At 40.4% G+C, this 27882-nt stretch overlaps 1 protein-coding gene across 2 annotated transcripts in view; it reads right to left on the bottom strand.

The window, feature by feature from the left end:
• LOC137759981 (zinc finger protein 791-like) overlaps positions 1-27882 on the bottom strand; it is a 75430-nt gene that overhangs the window by 37137 nt on the left and 10411 nt on the right. The window contains exons 1-2 of one of the 2 annotated variants that reach the window (XM_068536820.1): positions 9217-9293; positions 5359-5403 (exon numbers count right to left, since the gene is read on the bottom strand). In XM_068536820.1, coding sequence (XP_068392921.1) covers positions 5359-5376 — 18 coding nt within the window. In that variant the 5' untranslated portion in view covers positions 5377-5403; positions 9217-9293. Of the gene's footprint in view, positions 1-5358; positions 5404-9216; positions 9294-27882 lie in introns of those variants that run through there. The other variant, XM_068536819.1, reaches the window with a different exon arrangement.

The raw sequence follows: 27882 nt of genomic DNA, 5'->3' as shown, positions 1-27882 counted from the left end.
GAAAGAAAGAAACTGCCAACCAAGAAAGCTTTACTCACCAAAGCTGTCCTTCAGAAATGAAGGAAACAGGGCTCCCCTGGTGGTGCAGTGGTTGAGAATCCGCCTGCCAATGCAGGGGTTCCGGGTTCAAGCCCTGGTCCAGGAAGATCCCACATGCTGCGGAGCAAGTAAGCCCGTGCGTCACAACTACTGAGCCTGCGAACCACAACTACTGAGCCCACGTGCCACAACTACTGAAGCCCATGCTCCGCAACAAGAGAAACCACCGCAATGAGAAGCCCACGCACCGCAACAAAGAGTAGCCCCCGCTCGCTGCAACTAGAGAAAACCTGCACACAGTAACAAAGACCCAGTGCAGCCAAAAATAAATAAATAGATAAATTTATTTAAAAAAAAAAAAGAAATGAAGGAAACAAAGACTTCGCAAACAAACAAAAGCTGAGGGAGTTCACCACCACTATACCTGCTTTACAAGAAATGCTATAGGGATTTCCTCAAACTGAAATGAAAGGATGCTAATTAGTAACGTGAAAACACATGAAAGTATAAAACTAATCAAAGTAACTAAGAATTGGTTGTTTGAAAAGATAGACAAACCAAAAAAAAAAAAAAATAGACAAACCATTAGCTAGACTAAGAAAAACGAGAAAAGATTCAAATTAATAAAATCAGAAATGAAACAGGATAAATTATATGGGGTGCAACAGGAATATAAGGGATCATAAAAAATTACTATGAACAATTATATGCTAATAAGTTGGATAACCTAGAGCAGCGGTTCCCAACCTTTTTGGCACCAGGGACCGGTTTCATGGAAGACAATTTTTCCACGGACTGGGGGTGGGGGGGATGGTTTCAGGATGATTCAAGCACATTACATTTATTGTGCACTTTATTTCTATTATTATTACATTGTAATATATAATGAAATAATTATACAACTCACCATAATGCTGACAGGAGGCGGAGCTCAGGCTGTAATGTGAGCCATGCGGAGCGGCTGTAAATACAGATGAAGCTTCGCTCGCTTGCCTGCCGCTCACCTCCTGCTGTGCGTCCCAGTTCCTAAAAGGCCACTGACCGATATCGGTTCGTGGCCCAGGGGTTGGGGATCCCTGACATAGAGGTATTAGATAAATTCTTATAAACAGGGCTTCCCAGGTGGCGCAGTGGTTAAGAATCCGCCTGCCAATGCGGGAGACACGGGTTCGAGCCCTGGTCCGGGAAGATCCCACATGCCGGGGAGCAACTAAGCCCGTGTGCTACAACTGAGCCTGTGCTCTAGAGCCCGAGAGCCACAACTACTAAAGCCCTCGAGCCTAGAGCCCGTGCTCCGCAACACGAGAAGCCACTGCAATGAGAAGCCCGCGCAACCCAACGAAGACCCAATGCAGCCAAAAGTAAATAAATAAATAAATTAAAAAAAAATTCTTATAAACATACAACCTACTGTGACTGGATCATGAAAACAGAAAATCTGAATCGCTAAATAAGGAGTAAGGGGGTTGAATCAGTAATCAAAAGCCTCCCAACAAAGGAAAGTCCAGGACCAGATGGCTTCACTGCTGAATTCTACCAAAGATTTAAAGAAGAATTAATACCAACTCTTCTCAAACTCTTGCAACAACTTGGAGAGAAGGAAACACTTCCAAACTCATTTTATGAGGCCAGCATTACCGATACCAAAGCCAGACAAGGACACTACAAGAATAGGAAATAACAAGCCAATACCCCTGATGAACATAGATGTAAAAATCCTCTACAAAATAAAAGAAACCAAATTCACAGCACATTAGAAGGCTTATACAACATGATCAAGTTGGATTTATCCCTGGGATGCAAGGATGGTTCCACATATGCAAATCAATAAATGTGTTACACCAAATTAGCTAAATAAAGGAAAAAAATCATATGATCACCTCAACAGATGCAGAAAAAGCATGACAATTAACATCCTTTCGTGATAAAAACTCTAAACAAATTAGGTATAGAACGAATACACCTCAACATAATAAAAACCATACATGACAAGCCTATAGGCAACATCATAGTGAATGGTGAAGAGACCTCTTCCAGAACTGTGGCATCTAGAAAGGGACTGAGGGGGAGGGTGCCCCTCCTGCAGGCAGGCTATGACAGAGGGCTCAGGTTGCGCTCGGTCATGTCTCAAGGAGGTCTCAGTAGCCGTGCTGAGCTCATGGGGGGCTGTTTCCAGGACTGAAGGCACAATGGACAGCTGGGTGGAGGGCCACATGCTCAGGTCCTGGGAGAGCCTCTGTTTTCAGGAGAGCCCAGTACCTGGTGGTAATTACAGCTCTAATGGCATAAAGTGTGGGCCAAGGAGGGGAGTTCCTTGCATAGAAGTAAAGTTTGTAAGGAAAGAATATGTTGCCTTCCAAACACAAAAACAACCTAGGAGATGCTGTGAGTGTAAGTGTTAAGGGTCCTGGTGCGCCCCCTGGTATTAGGAGGGCAGATTCAGCCTGCCATCTATTGGCTGCCTTTCCCCCTCTCTTCTTTTTTTCTGTCTTTTTAAATGACTGTTCTTTCAAAAGCAACACTCAGTGGAGCCACCTCTTGCACAGGGCATAGTCTCTCTCTCTCACCCCTCACTGGGGTATGTCGGGGCCAAGCCTGCCTCTGTCACAGCTTCACTCTAACACACAGATAAATCCTGGCAAAGGTATCAACCCAGGACTAATACAAGGAGGGCGCCCATCCCATACTGCTGCTCCCCAAAGCCTAGGAATTCTTGAAACTGCCAACTCTGGTCGGCTGAATCTAAAACTGAGGCTTGGTATGGTCAACAATGCAACACAGGCAGCACAGCTCACAGCACGAGGTCCCTGGCACCTAGCAGCCCATGGCACCGGCCGCCATCAGACAGCACAGCAGGTGAGCAAGTCAGAGCAAGAGAAGACAGACCCATGGGTGGTGGTCATGTCTGGCCATGCTGCTCACCACACCAATTGTTCTTGCCACCTGCACAGGTGTGATTTCCATGTTGAGACTGATGCTGGTGTGTCATGCAAATACACACACACTCAGGGTAGGAAAAAGCCTATGACCGGGACTTCCCTGGTGGTCCAGTGGTTAAGGCTCCGCTCTCCCAATGCAGGGGGCATAGGTTCAATCCCTGGTCAGGGAACTAGGATCCCGCATGCCACCCGGTGGGGCCAAAAAAAAAAAAAAAAAAGTCTATGACCCACGTAATTGAGGTCTTGGGGGGAGGGCAGGGCTGGCCTCTCAAGCAGCTCTGAAATGGCTTCAGAAAGCAAGGAATGGAGCCTGGCCTGGATTTTTTTTTTTTTTAGATTTTTTTTAGATTTTTTTTTTTTTTTTTAGAAATTCACGTTCTTTTATTTATTTATTTATTTATTTATGACTGTGTTGAGTCTTCGTTTCTGTGCGAGGGCTTTCTCTAGTTGCGGCAAGTGGGGACCACTCTTCATCGCGGTGCGCGGGCCTCTCACCATCGCGGCCTCTCTTGTTGCGGAGCACAGGCTCCAGACGCGCAGGCTCAGTAATTGTGGCTCACGGGCCCAGTTGCTCCGTGGCATGTGGGATCTTCCCAGACCAGGGCTCGAACCCGTGTCCCCTGCATTGGCAGGCAGACTCTCAACCACTGCGCCACCAGGGAAGCCCTGGCCTGGATTTTTATCATGGCTAGGGGACCTTAAAGAAAAAATATTCAGTGACACTTGTCAAAGAGGTAAAGCAGATTTTATCCAGAACCCCTGGGACAGGTACAGAGACCACTGCGATGGGATTTCACAGCCGGGGAGAAATGAGACTAGGCTCAACTCTGAATACAGCATGTGGAAGTGGGAATTCATGGGCAGAGAGCAATTTGGGGGTGGGGGGCAGTCAGTGGATGGAAAATTACTAAAAGAAAAACCAGGGATTAGTGGGTCTGGATAAACTGACCTAACAGGATTCTTACTGAAGTCAGGCCAGGGTGATCACAGATCACCTGAGCAATGGTGGCAATGTAGGAACCCAATCAGATACAGAAGGCGATCAAACATGGGGAGCTGGGGAATTCTGGTTTAACTGACGCAGCAGGGTTTCTGGTAAAACTGATTTCACGAGGAACTACACAGATAGGCCCGGGAGAAGGTTTAGGGTCAGAACCAAAGATTCTCTGGTCAAGCAAAGAATCTCTGTCGGGGGTTGGGCCAGGATAAGAGTTCTGCACACAGACAGGGGCTTGTGCGGCTGGAATGTGAAACTAATGCCAGAGGACTACAGACTTTGTTATCGGCTTTTCCGGGCGTGGACACAAGGGGAAGAGAGAAGGGAGGCGTAAGCTGTCGGTAAACATCAAAAAACGTGGAGTCTGTACAAACACAGAGAACAGACTTGTGGTTGCCAAGGGGGAGGGGGGTTGGGGGAAGAAAGGACTGGGAGTGTGGGATGAGCAGACGCAAGCTGTGATATATAGAACGGATAAACAACAAGGTCCTACTGTGTAACACAGGGAACTATATTCAATATCCTGTGATAAACCATAACGGAAAAGAATATGAAAAAGAATGTATATATGTATAACTGAATCACTTTGCTGTACAGCAGAAATTAACACAACATTGTATACCAACTATACTTTAATCAAGTTTTAAAAATGTGGAGTCTGACTACTCATTATAAGGACAAACTTGGGTATGAAAAATATGAATTCACAATGGCTTGTTTTTATATAAAGAAACATTAACAGGAAGCTCAAGAAAGGATTAAAACTGTGTATTTGCAGTGGCTGGAGTAACAATGCTGGAGGGGACCAGGATAGGTGGGCAGTGACTTTGCTTAAGTTAGGCTTTTGTATCTCACAGGTTTATTGAAAATAAGCAAAGTATATACACCCTGTGTTACTATTTAATAGTCTTTCTTTAATTTTAACTTTGGTACATAGGAAACTATTGTTAAGATTTAATTCCTTTGAACACGAATGGTTACAAAAGTATAAACCATAATTTTCAAATCCCTTGCTAACTAAAATGACCAGGTGCATCCTAGTTTGTCCCTTCCCTGTATCTCACATGGGGGAGGGTGGTATTTTCAGAAATCAATATAACATTATAATGCAACAGGGGTTTGGGTTTAGTTCTTTAAATGCAGTAGAATTTTCAAAGATTTATGTAAGCTTTGATTAGCTGTCCTCACATCAATTGCTTTAGCTTTTTTTTTGGCTGTGCTGCACAGCTTGCGGGATCTTAGTTCCTCGACCAGGGACTGAACCAGCAGTGAAAGCCCCGAGTCCTAACCACTGGACTGCCAGGGAGTTCCCTGCTTTAGCCTTTTAAATTTCAATATTCTCTAAGGACATACACAAACACTGATGTAAAATGGAACACATACCTGAAAACGTAAACACATTCATCTCACATCTTGAGGTTCTCTTCCCTAAAAGGAACAAAAATTCTATTTAGTTCCACAATTTTCTTGCCTTACCGACATCATATCTCTCAATCAACTTAGATTTTTCTTTAAGCCCAAGAAACTAAAAATGTTATTTCCCACACAGGGAATTAATTACAAAGTGCTAAGGGAAACTACAGCCAAAGGGCTGCACTATTCAATGGATAAAAGAATCCAGAGGAAAGAGACACAAATATTGGAATCAGCACAGATAAGCAGCCAGCGTCCCACAGGACAGAAGGAGCCTGTATGAAAGTTTAACACACACTAGGCTCTCCTGGTCGAGATAGAACCACTGGACCAGGTCAGTCCCTGGTGAAGGAGGGTGGGGGCACCTGAGCAGCCACAGGGATGGACTCTGGGAACGCCACACGCCCTCCTCTCCCTGGGGAATACTGGAACCACTCCCTTTTTCAGGCTTCCATTCCCACAGTGAGAAAACTCTCAGCAGAATTCAATTTAAGATTCTGACCCAAAAGAACTCCCAAATTCATGACCCCTAACCCAGGACACAGAACTCCTGTCACAGACTTTCTCAATGTAAACAAATTACACTCTGAGCGCAGCTACACTGTGGATGCAAAACTCCAACCTAGGGCTTCCCTGGTGGCGCAGTGGTTAAGAATCCGCCTGCCAATGCAGGGGACACGGGTTTGAGCCCTGGCCCGGGAAGATCCCACATGCCGTGGAGCAACTAAGCCCACGCGCCACAACTACTGAGCCTGCACTCTAGAGCCTGCAAGCCACAACTACTGAAGCCCATGCGCCTAGAGCCCGTGTTCCACAACAAGAGAAGCCACCGCAATGAGAAGCCCGTGCACCACAACGAAGAGTAGCCCCCGCTTGCCGCAACTAGAGAAAAGCCCGCGCGCAGCAACAAAGACCAACTCAGCCATAAATAAATAAATAAATAAATAAATAAATAAATAAATAAATAAATATTTAAAAAACCCCAACAACTCCAGCCTATACCTAGAAACAGACCCGGGGAAACCACGGTTACAACCTCAAAAGGGGCATCACCAACCCATCTCCCCCCAAACCCTTTCTGCCATGTGCACTTGTATCCCCAGCTTTCCAGGGCTCTGTAGCTTCTCTCAGCTTAAAGGCTCCTTCCATGGTGGGTGTGAGCAGGTAGGACACCTGCTGGGCTCTCCAAGAAGAACCAGCTGGGCCTTCAAGTACTTCCCTTTGCAGCCTCACCTTGAGTCACTGACCTCAGGCCTCTGCTCCTAGTCACATTGCTTTGGACCACACGATGCTATTTTAAATGACCCCAGTGGGTGAAGAATCCAGCAAAATCACACAAACCTCGTGTTTATGTAGAAAGGAGGGAAGAAAATTGTAAGGCATTTTTCTAGTTCAACAAGAAAACGCATAAGTATCTATTACTCTCAGAAAATAATGATATTAATTATTATTTCCACAGCAAGAAATTGTTTTATAAAAACACAATTGGGGGGGTAAATTAGGAGTTTGGGATTAAAATATACACACTACTATATATAAAACAGATAACTAACAAGGACCTACTGTATAGCACAGGGAACTATACTCAATATCAATAACCTGTAATGGAAAAGCATCTAAAAAGTATATATACATATATTCACATATAAATATACACATATATATGTATATATATGACTGAATCACTTGACTGTACATCTGAAACTAACACATTGTAAATCAACTATATTTCAATAAAAATTTTTTAAAAACTGTACTTGAACACCTCAAGCCTAAACCCTGGAATTGCATTTGAACAACCCTCCGCCCCCACAAAAAAACCCAAAACAAAAAGAACAGACCTCAGGATATTACTACACCTGCTCAGGGAGGGAAGAAAAAAGAAACAAGAATTTTTAACGCATTGTAATACAAGAATATTTTCTTTTTTCTGAAACTCACCTATTTCTTGCCTCTTTGGAAAATGCTATCGTTCAAGCTCCAATGCTTACATAAATTTTAATTTTTTGAATAACTGAGGCTCACATACATGAATATATCTTTCCAGGGTGACAAACCCAGGGAGGGGAAGTGCTGACAGGAGAGAACACCCAGGAACGTTTCCAAAGAGGAAACTCTACCCAAAGGACTACCCATAGGATGTCTGTGCCCAGGAAAGACCCTCGAGGAGAGGCACAAGGATTTCATACAATGTAGTTCTGAAACAGGAGGGAAGGGGTCACGGCACAACCTTTAAAAGAATGACATAGCCTGAGGACACGACATAAACTGATTAGAACAGAATAGGTCCAAGATGGCAGACAAGTTGACTTCCACTAGACCTTGAGCCTCAGTATACACTCATTGTAACACAGTCACAGGTGCCATGACAGTTCCAAGGCCGAGCATAAAGGTCAAAAAGTGGGCGGTGGCCCAATTCCTGGAAGTCCCCACCCCTTCTCCAAAATAGCTGGAATACCCCTCCCACTCATTAGCCTATGAAATTATCCACCCCTATAAAAACGGCCAACCCCACACCCTGGTGCCACTCTCATCTTCTGAGATGGCCCACACTCTGTCTGTGGAGTGTCTCCACTTCTTACCACTTTGTCTCTCACTGAATTCTTTCTGCGATGAGACATCAAGAACCTGAGCTTCATTAAGTCCTGAGACCAGGTGTGAGATCTCAGTTAAAAGACAGTGGGTTCAAGTCCCAATCTGAGTTACACGGTTTCAGTTCCAGGTGGTTGGTTTCAGTTCCGGGTGCTTATTCTCAGATTTCCTCTCATGGAAAATATCCACAGCAAATATAAATCCTTAAAGAAGAGCCACCCATGACTCTTTAGAATAAGGATAGGGACTTCCCTGGTGGCACAGTGGTTAAGAATCCGCCTGCCAATGCAGTGGACACGGGTTCGAGCCCTGGTCCGGGAAGATCCCACATGTCGCGGAGCAACTAAGCCCGTGCACCACAACTACTGAGCCTGTGCTCTAGAGCCGGCGAGCGACAACTACTGAGCCTGTGCTCCAGAGCTTGCATGCCACAACTACTGAAGCCCGTGCGCCTAGAGCCCATGCTCCGCAACAAGAGAAGCCACTGCAATGAGAAGCCCGTGCGCCGCAACGAAGAGTAACCCCCGCTCGCCGCAACTAGAGGAAGCCCACGTGCAGCAACGAAGACCCAACACAGCCAAAAATAAATAAATTTTTTTTAAACAAAGAAAAAGGATAAACAATTAAAATATTGGGTCTGTTTGAAATACACCAGGGAGAACGAAGAGTTGATAATGATGCTCCGAATTGAAGACGAAAAGCTGGCTGTGGGAATGAGGGAGGGATGTGGAAATTTAGGGATTTATTGCCAGTTTTAGGAAGAGCTAATCTGGGAATTAGTCTGGATCCTGGATTTGAGACCCTGCTCTCCAAACATTTGGAAAACTCAGGAGAAAACGAGTGCCCCCTGGGAAGAAAGGAGAAACTGGGACCCCACAGACCACAGCTCCTCCCACGCACGAACCACGGAGACGGAGTCACGACTGTCCCCTGATAACCCTCCCCGTGGTTACCACACTTTCTAGAGGAGTCGCGGGGCTGCGGGCGCAGAGCTGCCCAGAGAGGCTCCAGGCTTAAGTCACCGCCTGCAGTGACGGGACAGGACGCCCGGGGTCCCGGCTGCCGACTCAGCCGCGCCACTACGACAGCCGGAGGGAATGATGTCTGAACGGCGCCCCCTGCGATTTTGGGTCCGCAGACTCCTGAGTTTACCGCGCCGGGAGGCCCACGTCCCGCCACGGCCGGTTCAGACTGTCCCTCCTCCCTGTCCTGGGACACCTGGCCCAGCACACTCACCATTTCCCGGCTTTGGGCTCCTCCGGCGTCTTCCCACAGACTCCCGCGGCCCCTGCAGCACATATTGAAGCTTCAGCGGACACACCTGAGACGCGTAAACGCAGACGAGATTCCACGCAAAGCGTGGTCACAAGAGTCCACGCAGTTTGCAGAGCGTGGCCCACCCACTTTCGCCTGCTGCGCCCCTGATTGGACAGTTCGCAAGCACCCGCCCCCCCCCTTTCTGCTGAGTGACAACGGGTCAGGAGGTCACGTGATTGAGCAGAACCAGTTTCCACAAGTGGGCGGGGAACTTGTCCCTTCCAGCGACGTTTACCTTTAAACCACACTTGTCACTGGCCCTAGAGGGACAGTGGCGTCTTCCTCAGATCTTTCAGAATGTGGGGACACAGGTGTGCTCAGGGAATTCCCGAGTCAGGTTCCGGAACAACCGACGTCCTTATCCAAAGCAAGCGGGGCGCCCTGGTCAGGCCAACTGGGAAAAGAGGGTTTGCGGTCCTCCACGGGGCAATACTTGGCACAGGCTGTGAGGCCACTCAGGATACTGTGACCCTTGTTTACAGACACACTGAAAAATGATCTCACCATGTGTAATAAAGAGTCTGGCTCCATTTTTATCTTTGTTGACAGCGTTGAGGCCGTCACTTTTCCCTCTCCACACATGTGGTATTTTAGCTAGGGAATCCCCTGGCCTCCCAAGCACTTGACTCTGGTGGGAAGTTTGAACCCTGCAGCCCTTGCCTGGGAACAGGGACTCTTCTCCCACCAATCATAATTTGTGAGATGTGTTCAACAATACTCTCAGGTATACATTTTACGCTAGAAGGAAATTTATTTTAGTTTCAGAGTGTGTGCCTAGAAATTTTGAAATTAAACGGCTATGATATCCTAAGGCAATCCAGTTACTATTTTTTTTTATAAATTTGTTTATTTTTGGCTGCATTGGGTCTTTGGTGCTGCGTGCAACTAGGGAAGCCCCTAGTTACTATTTTTACCAATATAACAAAAAACAATAAGTTTTGGGACTTCCCTGGTGGCACAGTGGTTAAGAATCCACATGCCAATGCAGGGGACATGGGTTCGATCCCTGGTGCTGCGGAGCAACTAAGCCCCTGCGCCACAACTACTGAAGACTACTTGCCACAACTAGTGAAAACCGAGCGCCTAGAGCGCGTGCTCCACAACAAGAGAAGACACTGCAGTGAGAAGTCCGTGTGCTGCAACTAGAGAAAGCCCGCAGGCAGCAAAGAAGACCCAATGCAGCCAAAAATAAATTAAAAAAAAAAAACCAAAACGAGGTATAATTGACATAGAACATTATATATTAAAAAAAAAAACACAATAAGTTTTGGAAATGTGGGATATACTTGAAAACTTAATATTCTTAACACATTGGTTCAAAACTTCTAATACATTTATTTATCTGAATAGTTTTATTGAGGTAAAATACACATACCATACACTGCATCCCTTTAATGTGTACAAGTCAATGGTTTTCAGTACATTCACAGATATGTTCAATCAGCACCACAATTTTTGAACATTTTTGTCACCTCTAAAAGAAACCCCGGTACCCTTTAGATATCGCTTCCCTATCTTCCCATCTTCCTCCTCCAAGCCAGAGTTGTAGGCAACCTCTAATCTTTCTGTTTCTATAGATTTCCCTGTTCTGGAGTTATATACGAATGGAATCATATGAAGTATTGTCTTTGTAATTAACTTCAGTTGCTTAGCATAACTTTTTCAAGGAACATCTATGTGGTAGCATGTATGGATACCTCATTCATCTTCATGGCTGAATAATATTCCACTGTGTGCGTAAAATACATTTTCTTTATTTACTCATTCCTTAATGGACATTTAGTTTGTTTCCACCTTTTGGCTATTATGAATAATGTTGCAATAAACTTTCGTGTACAAGTTTTTGTTTGGACATATTTTCATTTCTATTGGGCATATATCTAGGAATGAATTGATGGGTCCTATGGTAATTCTAGGTTTAATTTCTGAGGAATTGCCAGATTTGTTTTCCAAAGTCGTTGCACCATTTTATATTCCCACCGGCAGTGGTTGAGGGTTCCAATTTTCCCATATCATCCACAAAACTTTTATTATCTCACTTTTTTAACTCTAGCTATCCTAGTGGTTGTGAAGTGGTACCTCATTTTTTAAAATATATTTATTTGGTTGCACCGGCTGTTATTTGCGGCAGGTGGGCTCCTTAGTTGTGGCATGCATGTGGGTTCCCTGACCAGGGATTGAACCCCAGCCCCCTGCATTGGGAGCATGGAGTCTTAACCACTGTGCCACCAGGGAAGTCCCTCTCATTGGGGTTTTGATTTGAATTTCTTTGATGGCTAGTGCAAGCATCTTTTAATGTGTTCTTGACCATTTGTACATTTTCCTTTAAAAATGTCTGTTTACATTCTTTCGTATTTTAAAATTGGGTTAGTTGACTTATTATTATTGAGTTATTAGTGTTCTTTATATACCTTCAATACAAATCCCTTAGATATTTTATTTGCAAAACTTTCTTCCATTCTGTGGGCTGTGTTTTCCCTCTCTTGCTTTAAAATTTTAACTTTTAACACATACTATGAAGTTTACATCTTAAATGTCCAGTTCAGTAGTGAGAAGTACACTGACATTGGGAAATCAATCTCAGAAGTGTTTTCGTCTTTCAAAACTGAAAATCTATACATATTAAACAACATCTCCCCACTTCCCTTTCCCCCAGGCCCTACCAACCACCATTTTACTTTCTGTCTCTATGAATTTCACTATTCTAGGTACTACATACAAGTGGATTCATATAGTAGTTGTCCATTTTTGACTGGCTTATTTCACTTAGCATGATGTTCTCATTTCACCCATGTTACAGCATATGTTAGAATTTCCTTTCTTTCTAAATCTGAATAAAATTCCATTCTATGTATATACTAAATTTTGTTATCCATTTTTGATGGACACATGAGTTGCTACCACCTTTTGGCTCATGAATAACACTCCTGTGAACATGGGTGTAGAAATATCTGAGTCCTGGGGGTATATACCCAGAAGCAGTATTGCTGGATCACATGGTAACTTTGAATATAATTTTTGAGGAACTGCCATAGTGTTTTTTTTTTGTTTGTTTGTTTTTGTGGGGGTTTTGTGTGTGTGTGTGTGTTTGTGTGTGTGTGTTTTGGTCGCATTGCCCAGCTTGCAGGATCTTAGTTCTTCCACCAGGGATCGAACCAGGCCCCGAGCAGTGAAAGTGTGGAGTCCTAACCACTGGACCACCAGGGAATTCTCATGCCATACTGTTTTCTAAAGTGGCTGCACCGGGCTTCCCTGGTGGCACAGTGGTTAAGAATCCACCTGCCAATGCAGGGGACACGGGTTCGAGCCCTGGTCCGGGAAGATCCCACATGCTGCGGAGCAACTAAGCCCGTGCGCCAGAACTACTGAACCCGAGTGCCACAACTACTGAAGCCCACGTGCCTAGAGCCCGGGCTCCACAACAAGAGAAGCCACCACAATGTGAAGACCACACATCACAATGAAGAGTAGCCCCCGCTCGCCGCAACTAAAGAAAGCCTAGGCGCAGCAAGGAAGACCCAGTGCAGCCAAAAATAAATAAGTAAGTAAGTAAATAAATAATAAATAAAGTGGCTGCACCATTCTATATTCCCACAACAGTAAACCTGGGTCCCAATGTGTGTTTTCACTTTTTTGATAGTATACTCTGAAGTACAAAAGTTAATAATTTTGATTAAATTCAAGTTGTCTTTTTTTTTTTTTTTGGTGTCATCTTGAATAATTTTGTGCCAAATCCAAGGTCATGAATATTTTCCTCCATATACATATATATTTTGGCCACGCCACTGGTCATGTGAGGATCTTAGTTCAAGGACCAAGAATTGAACCTGTGCCCCCTGCAGTGGAAGTGCAGAGTCTTAACCACTGGACCTCCAGGGAAGTCCTTACATTTTTTCTAAGAGTATTAAGGTTTAACCTCTTATGTTTAGGTCTTTGATCCATTTTGGTAAATTACTGTATGTGGTGTGATGTAAACGTCCACTTCATTCTTTTGCACGTGGCTATCCACTCGTCCCAGTGCCAACTTTTAAGAATAATATTCTTTTCCCATTCTTGGCATTGTGTTTGAAAACCAGTTGACCACAGACGGATGGGTTTATTTATGAAATCTCATTCTATTCCAATGATTTATATGTCCATCCCTGTGTCATTACCACACTACCTTCATTACCATTGTTCAGCAGAAAGTTTTGGAATAAGGAAATGTGAGTCCTCCTACTTGATTTTTGCTTTCATTGTTTTGGTTATTCTGGATACCTTGCAATTCTATCTGAATTTTTGAAACAGTTTAACAATTTCTATAAAGAAGTCAGTTGGGATTCTGACAGAGATTGCACTGAATCTGTGGATCATTTGGAGGAGTATTGCCATCTCAAAATATTGTCTTCCAATGTACGTACATGGGAGGTTATACCATGTAATTAGATCTTTAATTTTGCTCAACAATGTTTTGTGGATTTCGGAGTTTTTGCTTGGTATCTCTTTTGTTAAATTTAGTCCTAACTATTTTATTCATTTTTATTGCAGTACAGTTGATTTACAATGTTGTGTTAGTTTCAGGTGTACAGCAAAGTGAATCAGTTATACATATACATATATCCACTCTTTCTTTATTTTCCCATATAGGCCATCAGAGTATTGAGCAGAGTTTCCTGTGCTATACAGTAGGCTCTTATTAGCCCTCTATTTTATACATAGTAGCATTTAAATGTCAATCCCAATCTCCCAATTTATCCCTCTCCCCTATTTTATTCATTTTTATGCTCTTGTGAATGGATTTGTTTTTTTAATTTCATTTTCAGATTTTTTGTTGCAAGTGATTAGAAATAGAATGTATTTTTATATATTGATCTTGTACCCTACAACCTTGCCAAACTCGATTATCATTTCTAATAGTTTTTTTTAAAAAGTGGATTCCTTAGAGTTTTCTATTTACAGGATACATCATCTACATGTAGAGACAGCATTACTTTCTCTTATCCAACCTGGATTCATTTTATTTCCTTTTTATTCATTTATTCATTGCACAATTGTCCTGGCTAAAACCCCCAGGGTATTGTCAAATAGAAATGATAAGAGCAGATATCATTGTTTCCTTCCTGATATTCAGGGGAAAGCATCCAATTTTTCACCAATTAAATATAATATCAGCTGTGATTTTTTTCATCGATGCTCATTTTCATGTGAAGGAAATTTCTATCAATACCTGGTTTGCTGAGGGTTTTTATCATGAGAGGGTGCTGGAGGTTGTCAACTACAGCTGACCCTTGAACAATGCAGGGGCTAGAGGTGCTGTCCCCAGGCAGTCAAAAATCTACATATAACTATTGACTCCCCCAAAACTTTATTAATAGACTACTGTTGACCAGATAACATAAACAGCTGATTAGCACATATTTTGTATGTAATATGTACTGTATACTATATTATTACAAGAAAGTAAGCAAGAGAAAAGAAAATATTATTAAGAAAATCATAAGGAAAATACATTTACAGTACTGTACTGTATTTATCAATACCATAAGTTTATGTCTTCTGTTTACAAGATGAATTGTCTATCAGTACCTCCATCAATATTGTCTTATATGATACAAAACACTGTGATGTTATATGTATTACTAACACGACATCAAAAATGAAAAGATAATGTGAAAAAGAAATTCATAATTATAAGTATAATGATTCATGCACTGATAATGAAGAAATGGCAGTATGATTGCTTTATGGTAGCCTAGTGTAATGGATACAGTTGCTTCATGGTAGCCTAGCCTATAACTAATGAATGAATCATTATAAAATTTTTATCATGTATTATGGTCATATTCATAATACAGTATTGAAAACATTGTTCCATTTTTTTAAAAAACCACTTACCTGTGATCATAGGCTGATATGCAGTTTCTCCAATTACAAGAGAGAAGCATACTGTATGGTAATGTAATTCTTTGAGAGCAAAGTTATAAATCAGTAATAAAATTTACACATCATTAATTTTATATTAAATATCACTCACTTTATACCTAGGTAAGGATAGGCTTTCCACTTCCATACAAGTCTTGCAGATGATAATAATTAAGAGATGATGACAATAATGACACAAAAACATCTCATACAGTTCTTGCCACACAGTTATTAGATTTTCACATGAAGACATTCACACACATATACAATAAAGTTGATTAACTGTACAGTATGATGAATATTTACTATTCATTAAGTGGAAGTGAATCATCATAAAGGGTCTTCATCCTTCTCTTCACATCGAGTAGACTGAATAGGAGGGGGTGGTCTAGCTCTCTGAGGGATGGCAAAGGTGGAAGAGGTGGAAGAGGTGACAGGGAAGGCAGGAGAGGTGTAATTTTATGGAAATACATTGTAATTTCTGTCTGAGTCTTTTGCTTATTCATTTCTCTAAAAATGTTTCATTCATTTTAAAAAAAATGTTTCTATAGTACCAATTCTTCTTCCACCATTTGCTTTAGTTTCAGTGCCTGTATCATAGAAGGGTCCATGTCAAAAAGAAGTCAAAAGCAGTCTTTTTTTTTTTTGGCTGCGTTGGGTCTTTGTTGCTGCGCGTGGGCTTTTCTCTGGTTGTGGCGAGCAGGGGCTACTCTTCGTTGCCATGCGTGGGCTTCTCAATGCAGTGGCTTCTCTTGTTTCAGAGCATGGGCTCTAGGCCCACGGGCTTCAGTAGTTGTGGCGTGCAGGCTTAGCTGCTCCGCAGCATTTGGGATCTTCCCAGACCAGGGATCGAATCTGTGCCCCCTGCATTGGCAGGAGGATTCTTAACCACTGCGCCACCAGGGAAGTCCAAAAGTAGTCTTGAATAACTGAAACTCTTTGATTGTCTAATGTCAGTTTGTTTCTGGCACTGCTTCTACATCTTCATCGTCTGGCAATGATTTGGAAGCACTCATCTCCATCAAGTTATCTGTTAATTCCTCTGGTGTGGTGTCTACTAGATCTCGAATTTCTCCAAAATCCATATCTTGAAACCCTTCACCCCCCCACCGAATTTTTTTTGCCATACCCACAATCTCTTTCATGATTTCCTTGATTTGCTCTGTCGTAAATCTTGTGGGGTCGTGCACAACATCTGGACAGTTTTCACCAGCAGCAATTTATTGTTTGGGCTTTCACGGCTTTTTCTATAACAATGATGGCATCTTTGATGGTGCAATACTTCCAGGCTTTCATGATGTTCTCTCTTTTGGGGTTCTCTTCCATAGCATTGACAATCCTTTCCATAGAGTGGTGTGTATATGAGACTTAAAGGTCCTTATGGGGACTTCCCTGGTGGTCCAGTGGCTAAGACTCTGTGCGCCCAATTCAGGGGGCCTGGGTTCGATCCCTGGTCAGGGAACTAGATCCCACATGCCACAGCTAAAGATCCCACAGGCCGTAACTAAAAGACCCTGCATGCCGCTACGAAGATCCTGCGTGTCGTAACTAAGACCTGGCACAGCCAAATAAATAAATAAATATATATTTTTTAAAAAAAGGTCCTTATGACTGCCTGATCTAGAGGCTGAATTAGAGACCTTGTGTTTGGAGGCTAGTAGACCACTTTGATGCCTTCAGTGTTGAACTCATGGGGTTCTGGGTCATCAGGGACATTGTCCAATATCAAAAGAACTTTAAAAGGCAGTCTTGGGACTTCCCTGGTGGCGCAGTGGTTAAGAATCCACCTGCCAATGCGGGGGACATGGGTTCGAGCCTTGGTCTGGGAAGATCTCACATGCTGTGGAGCAACTAAGCTTGTGCGCCACAACTACTGAGCCTGAGTGCCACAACTACTGAAGCCCACGTGCCTAGAGCCCGTGCTCCACAACAAGAGAAGCTACCGCAGTGAGAAGCCCACGCACGGCAATGAAGAGTAGCCCCTGCTTGCCACACCAGAGAAAAGCCCACGTGCAGCAACAAAGACCCAACGCAGCCAAAAAATAAAATAAAATACAATAATAAAATAAATTTTAAAAAAAGTATTTCATAAAAAGTGCAAGATTTCTGTACCTGCTGTCATAGCTGCAGCAATGGCTTAAGGAATATCCTTCTCTTTTTTTTTTTTTACTATGGTCCTTATGCTGGACTCATTTATCTTGAAATGGCAAGCAACTGCAGCTACAGACCTAAATTACAATATATATCAAGCAATTCAACTTTTTCTTGTAATGTCATGATATAATAGGGAAGAACAAATCTGACTCCATATTGGATCGGTTTCTTTTACTTTTATTTTGCTATTCTATTGCTTTTGCTACAAGTTAATCACTAAAGGGGTGTTGCCTACAAGCTTAAAGTATACATAATGGCCCATCTCTGGGAACCCTGCCTCCCATGTAATGAGCATTAAGCTAAAATACCTTTGTTTAGCTCACAGAAAACATCCTGGTGAGGCTTACCTGTGAATGGATGCAGGAAGGAAGAAATTAACACATTCCCTTCAGAGTCTGACTGGAACCAGGAAACGTTTGAATTTATCCCCTTCCCTTTTCGTGTAAAAGCAGCCCGAATTCTAACTCAGGGAAGATGGTTCTTTGGGACACTAGTCCACCATCTTCTTGGTCTGCTGGCTTCCCAAATAAAGTAGCTATTCCTTGCCCCAACAACTAATCTCTTGATTTGTTGGCCTGTCGTTCAGCAAGCAGTATGAGCTTGGACTTGGTAACAGTGACTTTTCTCTGCTTCTTGGGAGCACTTCCAGCATCACTAGTGGCACTTTCCATGGGTCCCATGATGTTATTCAAGGTTTACAGTATTGCACTGAACATGATGAAAAATACTCAAGAACCACGAAAGAACACTTTTTACTGCCATATGCAATTCACTGGAGAGACAAACTGCACATGTGGAGATGATTAGCATCACATGAGGTTTTTTTTTATTTTTGGCTGCACCATGCAGCTTGTGAGATCTCAGTTCCCTGACCAGGGATTGAACCCAGACCACGGGTTCAATTCGTTGCAGTGAAAGCAATGAATCCTAACCACTAGACCACCAGGGAACTAGCATCACATGACATTTTATGGATACTCACACCACTTGAGCTCACCAAAATAGCATCAGGAGGTGGCTACAAAATTATTAAAATAGTAGAGTATATACTACAGTTAATTTTATGTAGTTTTGATTTAATATGGCATGTTTCTGTTTGTTAACATTTCTCTCAATTGCAAATGGTGCTATGTATGGTCTGTGTGTGCATAAGTTTTTTTTTTTTCTGTATTACTAGTCTTTTTAAAAAATTTTATTGGAGTATGGTTGATTTACAATGTTATGTTAGTTTCAGGCGTACTGCATAAGTTTTGATAAGTTTTAACTTTTTATAATAGATGTGTGTATATTTTGTGGTAGTAAATGATAAAATAGACTAGTACCTACATTTAATACATTCGTGACATACCTAGCTTTTCCGTAGTTTTTTCAATATTTCCAGGCTACATGGTTCATCTGCAAGTTTTTTCAAATTGTTGCAAATCTCCAAAGTTTTTTCCAATATATTTTTTGGAAAAAATCTGCATATAAGTGGACCTGTGCAGTTCAAACTTATGTTGTTCAAGGGTCAACTGTACTTTCTATGAGTCTACTGAGGTGATCATGACATTTTGCTTATTACTGTATTAATACATTATATTACCTAAGTTGATTTTGAGATATTAACTCAACCTAGCATCCCTGAAGTAAATCTGACTTAGTCACGCTGTATATTTGTGGTTAGATGATGCTGGATTAGGTTTTCTAGTATGGTTGATTTTTTTGGCATCCATTTTCACAAGGAAAATTGGTTTCTTCATTTTTTAGTAATACCTTTGTCTGGTTTTAGAGTAACAGTAATACTGGTCTGATAGAATGAGTTTGAAGTGTTGTGTTGATTCTATTTGTGGGGAGGGTTTCTGAAGAATCGTATTAAACCTATGAATGATTTGGAGAATTCTATGGTGAAGCCATTTGAGCCTGGGCTTTCCTTTTGAGTAGTTTTTGCTTAGTAATTCAACCACATCACTTGTATAGTCAGAAACTCTATTTTTTTCTTGAGTTATTTTCTGCAGGATGTATATTTCTAGGGATTTGTCTATTTCATCTAAATTATCTAATTTGTTGCCATACTGTTCATTGAATTCCTTTATAATCCTTTTTATTGCTGTAAGGTTGGTGGAATAGTCTTCCTTCTGTCCGATTTTCAGAATTTGAGTCTTCTTTTTCTTTCAGTCAGTTTAGCTAAAGATTTGTCAATTTTATTGATTTTTTTCAAACACCCCACTTTTGATTTCATTGATTTCTATATGCTGTTTCTATTCTCTATTTTCTGCTCTTTTTTATTTCCTTCATCTCATTGGGGGGGGTGTTGGTGCTCATCCTTTCAAGTGTGATAAGGTGGAAGGTGAGATTATTGGTTTGAGACCTTTCCTCACTTCTGTATGGATTTCTTCTTTGACACATTGGTTATTTAGGAGTATTTTTTTTTCATATTTGTTAATTTCTCCAGTTTTTCCTAAGTTATTGATTTCTAATTTCATTCCATCGTTGTCACAGACCATAAATGTATTTATTCTTAGTATTTTAAATTTAGTGAAGTTTATGTCCTAGCATTTGTTCTACCCTGGAGGTTTCATATGCACTTCTGAAGAATATATATTCTGTTGTTGTTGGGTGAAGTGTTCCGTAGACACATAAGGTGTACTTAATTTATAGTGTTTTACAAGTCTTTTATTTCTGTGTTGATATTTTGCCTAGTTGTGTATATAATATTCAAAGTGAGATACTGGAGTCTCCATTTACTGTTGTTTTCCCCTTCATTTCTCTTTTGCTTCATTTATTTTGGCACTGTTATTAAATGCACATATAAATGTTATAGCTTCCTGATGAATTGACCTTTTTCATGATACAGCCTTCTATATCTCTAGTAATATTTTTTCTTTTAAAGTCTTTTTCCCTCCTTGTATTAGGAGAGTCTCTCCAGCTTTCTGGTGGGTGTATTTACATATATATCTTTTCCTGATCCTTTTACTTTCAATCTTTTTGCATCTTTGAATTTAAAAGCATTTCCTACGGAGAGCATATAGTTGCCTCTTTTTTTTTTTTTTTTGTCTTAAACATACGGTGATAATTTCTGACTCTTGATTGGATTATCTTACCCATTATATGAGTATTATAGATATAATTCCAATTACACCTGCATTTTACCTTTTTTTCCCCAACAGTTCTCATGACTTTTTCAGTCCCAACTTTGCTTCTTTATTGATTTCTTTTCCATTAGGTTTAATATGTTGAATGTAGTATTTTACTTTTTAAAATAAATTTTTCCTAAACAAACAATAGGACAGGCTTCACATAGTCCCTGAGGCTTAGGCCAATGAGTGGGGTTGCAAGGTCTGGAGAGAAGAGGTGAGGAGGTAGGTGAGCCAAGCCTGGGGACCAAGTCTAGAGACAGCCTTGGAGTCAAAGGCACTGTTTTGGAAAAGGTCCTTTATGAACACAGGAAAATGGACAGATTTAGTAAACAAGGAGGAAAGAGGCTTAGGGCTTTGTGGCATTTTAGGGTCCAATGGGGTCTGTGCAGTCCTGTGGCTTTTCCCCCATGTTTTATTATTGTGGTAAAATACACATAACATAAAATTTACCATCTTAACCATTTTCAAGGGTATAGTTCATTGGCATTTACATTTATACTGTTGTACGACTATCACTACCGATCTCCAGAACTCTTTTCATTTTCCAAGATTGAAATTCTATGTCCAGTAAACAACTACCCCCTCCATTCTGCTCGCTCCCCTGCAAACCACCATTCTACTCTCAATCTCTATGCATTTGACTTCTCTAGGTACCTCATATAAGTGGTATCATACAGTATTTGTCTTCATATGAATGGCTTACTTCACTTAAAATAATGTCCTCAAGCTTTATCCATGTTGTAGCATATGTTGGAATTTCCTTATTTTTTAAGACTGAATAATATCCCATTGTATGTATATACTACCTTTGATCATCCATTCATCAGTCTACGTACATTTGGGTTGCTTCCACCATTTGCCTACTGTGAATAAATGATGCTAAGAAGATAGGTTTACAAGTATATCTTAGAGATTCTGCTTTCAACTGTTTTGGGTATATACCCAGAAGTGAAATTGCTAGATTATATGGTGATTCTGTTTTTAATTTTTTGAGGAACTACTTATCATTTTCCATACTGATTGTACCATTTTTCTATTCCCACCAACAGTGCACAAGGGTTCTAATTTCTCCACATTCTTTCCAACACTTCTTATTTTCTGTTTTAGTGTTTTATTATATTACTCATCTTAATGTGTGTGAATATACCTTTATTTTAATAGGAATCATTACTGTTGCCCTCACAAATGCTGGATGGTGTCTGTATCACACCTACTATTTATAGTCATACCTGAGCAATTCCTGAAACAGTGTTAATTTAATTTGTATTAGATGGTGGAAACAAATAATTCCTGATGACATCCTTAATCATGGAGGCCTCTACCCTCCATAGAGGAAATACACAACACACCTCTGGTTCCCCTGTTATCTTACATTCATTGTGAACTTTCCTTCAAAGCTCTTATTTCTGATTGACTGACTGATTGATTGGACGCTGTTTTTTTCTTTCCTTTATTATGCTTCCATAAAAGGGAGAGCAATAGATACAAATAAGGCCATGTCTATAAAGCTAAAGACAAATTGAACTGGCTCCAAAAATTCATTTTAATGACATTGCAACAGGGTCAGATGTTCAATGGGGCCATAACAGTCCAGCCACATGTTTTCATAAGGTTTTTGCCCAGGGCTTGAAATGGGAGAAAGAAAATATCACTGGTTTTAACAATAAATCTCTTCCAAATGTAACTTCTTTTTTAAAATAATTAATTAATTAATTAATTAGGTTGCATCAGGTCTTAGTTGCAGCAGGCGGGCTCCCTAGTTGCGGCTTCCCAGCTCCTTAGTTGTGGTATGCAAACTCTTAGTTGTGGCATGCATGTGGGATCTAGTTCTCTGACCAGGGATCAAACCCCGGCCCCCTGCATTGGGAGCGCAGAGTCTTGACCACTGCACCACCAGGGAAGTCCCACAAATGCAACCTCTAATTCCCTCTTTTAAGTAGCAAAAGCTATTTTCTCCTTTTACTTTCTACTCCTAACCAAAAATATCTAAACAAGTTGTAATTACTGATAACCCCAACTGTATCATGCAGATAGACAATGCAATGACAAAATCCCAGCATCCACAGAAGCTTCTGAGCAAACCAGGTTCTTCCTCACCCTTAAATATACACAGACCCTCACAAGATGTTGCCAAATGTCAAACGTTATATGGGAGTCAGAGTATGTTACTTTCAAATAGGAAAAGAGATGAGGCAAAATATTAAAAACGAATAGTGTATGTGGGGATACTGAATCTTTTAATATCTTACTTCTGATTATAAACCAAATTTTATTGTTTGTTAACAGTATTTCTTTCCCCACAAACCTAAAAGCACCAGAATTGTAAGAACTTGTTTCATGCTACTATATCCAGATCATAGAGTGCCTTGATTAATTTTGTGCTTAATTACATAAGTTTTGACTCTGGAGTGCTGGGTAGAAGAGGGATCGTCAAAAGTTAACATTAAGACTAGGTCCCTCAGCACTGGACAGCTACATGTAAAACAATGAGATTAGAACATTTCCTCACACCATATACAAAAATAAACACAAAATGGATTAAAGACCTACATGTAAGATCTGAAACCATGAAACTCCTAGAAGAGAACATAGGCAGAACACTCTCTGACGTAAATTGTAGATATATATATTTTTGGATTTGTCTCCCAAGGCAAAAGAAATAAAAACAAAAATAAACAAATGGGACCTAATTAAACTTAAAAGCTTTTGCACAGGAAAGGAAACCACCAACAAAACGAAAAGACAACCTACTGAATGGAAGAAAATATTTGCAAATGATATGACCAACAAGAGGTTAATATTCCAAATATATAAAGAGCTCATACAACTCAGTATCAAAAAAACCCAAACAACCCAATCAAAAAATGGGCAGAGGAACTAAATAGACATTTCTCCAAAGAAGACATACAGATGGCCAAAGGCACATGAAAAGATGCTCAACATCAGTAATTATTAGAGAATGCAAATCAAAACTACAATGAGGTACCACATCACACCAGTCAGAATGGCCATCATTAAAAAGTCTACAATAACAAATGATGGAGAGGGTGTGGAGAAAAGGGAACCCTCCTACACTTTTGGTGGAAATGTAAGTTGGTGCAGCCACTATGGAAAATAGTATGGAGGTTCCTTAAAAAACTAAAAAGAGAGCTACCATATGATTCAGCAATCCCACTCCTGGGCATATATCCAGAGAATTTGAAATGACACACATACCCCAATGTTCATAGAAGCACTATTTACAATAGCCATGACATGGAAATAACCTACATATCCATCGACAGATGAATGGATAAAGACGATGTGGTACATATATACAATGGAATACTATTCAGCCATAAAAAATGAAATAATGCCATTTGCAGCAACATGGGTGGACCTAGAGATTATCATACTAAGTGAAGAAAGTCAGAAAGAGAAAAGCAAATACCGTATGATATCACTCATATGTGGAATCTAAAATATGACACAAATGAACTTACCTATGAAATAGAAACAGATTCACAGACATAGAGAATAGACTTGTGGTCTATCCCAAGGGGGATGGGGGTGTGGAGGAGGGATAGATTGGGAGTTTGGGATTTGCAGATGCAAACTATTATATATAGAATGGATAAACAACAAGGTTCTACTGTATAGCACAGGGAACTATATTCAATATCCTATGATAAACCATAATGGAAAAGAATATCAAAAAGAATATATATATGTATAACTGAATCACTTTTGACCTTTGGTGATTTCAGCAGAAATTAACACAACATTGTAAATCAACTATACTTCAATTAAAAAAACCCCCCAAAAACAAAAAAGCAAAACCCCCAAAGAAATAGCCCGTTTTCCTCAGCTACCACTAAGGTGGCTCAGCCCTTCAGAGGAAGCTAAGGTTCGCATTGGGGACCAGCGACTAGCATCAGGCCGGGCAGCACCACATCTAGCACTCACTTGCACTGTGGCCTCCACTGCCTTGTAGCTTACCTGCACCTACTCCTGCACCTACTTGGCCCTCATCCTGCATGACAATGAGGTGATGATCACGGAGGATAAGATCAATGCTCTCATTAAAGCAGCCATGTAAATGTTGAACCTTTCTGGCCAGGCTTGTTTGCACAGGCTCTGACCCATGTCAACATGGTGAGCCTCATCTGCAATGTAGGGGCTAGTGGACCTGCCCCCTCCACCACTGCCGCCCCAGCTGAGGAGAAGAAAGTGGAAACAAAGAAAGAAGAATGTGAGGAGTCTGATGATGACATGGGCTTTGGTCTTTTTGACTAAACCTCTTTTGTAACATGTTCAATAAAAAGCTGAACTCTTAGAAAACAACAAAAACAGCACAATCAAAAAATGGGCAGAAGACCTGAACAGACATTTTCCCAAAGACATACAGATGGCTAACAGGCACATGAAAAGATGCTCAGTATCCCTAGTTATTAGATAAATGCAAATCAAAACCAAAATGAGATATCACATCATACCTGTCAGAATGGCTATTGTCAGAAGGTCTGCAGATAACAAATAGGATGTAAAGAAAAGGGAACCCTTGTACACCGGTGGTGAGAATGTAAATTGGTGCAGCCATCATGGAAAACAGTATGGAGGTTCCTCAAAAAATTAAAAACAGAGTTGCCATATGATCCAACAATTCCACTCCTGGGTATATATCCAGAAAAGATGAAAACACTAATTTGAAAAGATATGTGCACCCCAATGTTACAGTAGCACTATTTAAAGTATGGAAGCAACCCAAGTGTCCATCAACAGACGTATGGATAAAAAAGATGTGAGATATATATATATATATATATATATATATATATATATATATATATATATATATAATGGAATATTACTCAGCCATAAAAAGAATGAAATTCTGCCATTTGCAGCAATATGGATGGACCTAGAGAATATTATGCTTAGTGAAATAAGTCAGATAAAGACATATACTGTATGATATCACTTATGTGTGGAATCTAAAAAATAATACAAATGAATGTATATAGCAAAACAGAAACAGACTCACAAATGTGGAAAACAAACTAGTGGTTACCAGAGGGGGAGGAGAGGGGGGAGGGGCAAATTAGGGGTATGGAATTGAGAGATACAAACTACTATGTATAAAATAGATAAGCAAAAAGGATGTATTACATAGCAGAGGGAATTATAGACATTATCTTGTAATAACTTTTAATGGAATATAATCTATAAAATACTAAATCACGATGCTGTACACCTGAAACTAATGTAATATTGTAAATCAACTATACCTTAAAAAAAAAAAAACTAGGTCCCTCAGCAAGAAAGGCCTGATTTGGATAGTGGTCAGCCTTTGTCCCTTGCTAGCATGTATGTCTGACATTTAATCTAAACGCGTACACCTCAGTTGACTAAATGTGTTAAAATAATCAAAGAGAACAGTTTAGTTGATCTAAGCAAATTTATTTCATACATAATGAAGCAGGTGGTCTCTACTCTCAAGAGTCCAGAGAACTGCAAACCAAGGAACAGGGCTGCAAGCTTTTGTAGAGGAAGGCATCCAGGGAATAAGGAAAGAGTATGTGTGTTCAGTTCATTGGCGGGGGTTGCATATCTGACCTTATATGGAACAAAGTAATCACTATAGATTCTTGGCAGTTAGAGATTGGCTGGCTGGCTGTACTGCATTTCCAGTCAAGTAGTGCATTTACAGGAACAGGAAAGTTATCTCAGTTTTGGTTTATGTTTTGATGTGGCAGCTCCAAATTGGGCCTAGAAATTTACTTCCACAAAACATAATGAAAGTACTATGGAGTTTGCTAAGGAGTGCTTTTGTATATTATGACTAAGCTACTGTTTGGAAACACTTAAAAAGCATCAACTACACAGTAAGAAACGTTAAAATGTTTAGATAATATGTGAGAAAGGAAAAACAGCACTGGACTGGCCCACTCAACAGTAAACCAAGTCTTACTCTGTCGAAGGGAAAAATCTCACAAACCTCCACCATCAGACAATGCTGTTGGGTGACCATGCTTGATAATACAAGATCAAGGAAACTTTATAATCATTTCTCTAAAATGGTGAAAGAGAACGTAGTATCTGCAACAAAGATGACCAAATTCTCAACGATTATGATCACCAATCACAGAATTACATTTACCTTCTCACAGCATCCAATAGAGAGCAACGTCTTGCTTCATCAAACATCAAATCACTAACACTAGTCCAAATACTATAAGGGTTCTCAAAGCACCCTCTTACCTGTACACCCAGTCATTTATCACTTGTGGTCATGCCTATTACTACAAGTCAACACATAACTCTCTGTGACTACAGGTGTGTCTTGGTTTTCTTTGGCAAGAGGGTACTGACAGAAACGTGTCTGTGATATTATGAGTGAATGAGAATTTAGGTTAATCACACAAATTTAAACTATATTAGAACAAAAATAAATTTTCCTGAGGATAAATTTCCCAAACTTGTATTACATGCTAGTATTGACTCAGAATGTATAATGATTAAATGAAGAAAATTAAAGTGGATCTTAAAATCCATAATTGAAGGGGGATATTTCAACATATGCTCCCAGTAAGTGAAAAATAAAGATAACCTTTGTTAGTATACAGTAATTTGTAAACACAGCTAATAGAATATTTATAAGAAACATCCACATAAGGTTTTGACCAAAAAAGTGCATGTTGTTATTGGTTTGTTTTACAGAATGAGAGGTAAGTTGAATTATTTTTATGATTTTGAATTTTATCCCAGGCTTTTTAAAGTTTTTTCTTGCATTTTTACTTATTTGTTTACTTCTATTTTTTTTTTTCGGCCACACCGTGTGGCATGCGGGATCTTAGTTCCCCAACCAGGGATCGAACCCATGCCCCCTGCAGTGGAAGGGCAGGGTCCTAACCACTGGACCGCCAGGGAAGTCCCTGAGGCTTTTATTTTTGCAGCTTATCTGCTTAAAACGTTTGAAGCATATATACATTTTCTCTTCAAATGTAGATGTACATATAAAATGTCTATCTTTAATGCTCAAATCCAACACTTACCCATCTTCTGGTTGAAATTCCAAGGTTCAGATAATGTCTGATCAGGGAACTTGAAATTTGAATACAGTTTATGGAAAATAAGATGCATATGGTTTATGGAAAAATGAAACCAAAATGCATATGGTTTATGGAAAAATGAAACCAAAACAATTTTAACAAAGTGAAACCAAAATGTGAGCAGGTATCTGGAGCCAATTAAGAGTCAAACAACAAAAATGAGGTCCGGGTCTTTATTAAAGTTCACTCTTAGCTTTGTTGACTGAATGATGCCACATCTCATTTAAATGATTTTGAATCTGAATATTAATTAAAAGTACATTAATATGTACTTGTGTAAAGCACAAGTACGTATTACAATTAAGGTGACAAAGCTTCAAAAG

Source organism: Eschrichtius robustus, chromosome 2, assembly GCF_028021215.1.
Source record: "Eschrichtius robustus isolate mEscRob2 chromosome 2, mEscRob2.pri, whole genome shotgun sequence".
In the NCBI taxonomy this organism is placed as follows: domain Eukaryota; kingdom Metazoa; phylum Chordata; class Mammalia; order Artiodactyla; family Eschrichtiidae; genus Eschrichtius; species Eschrichtius robustus.
Note: the sequence above shows the minus strand (reverse complement) of the source record. Positions and strands in the feature narration are given on the sequence as shown.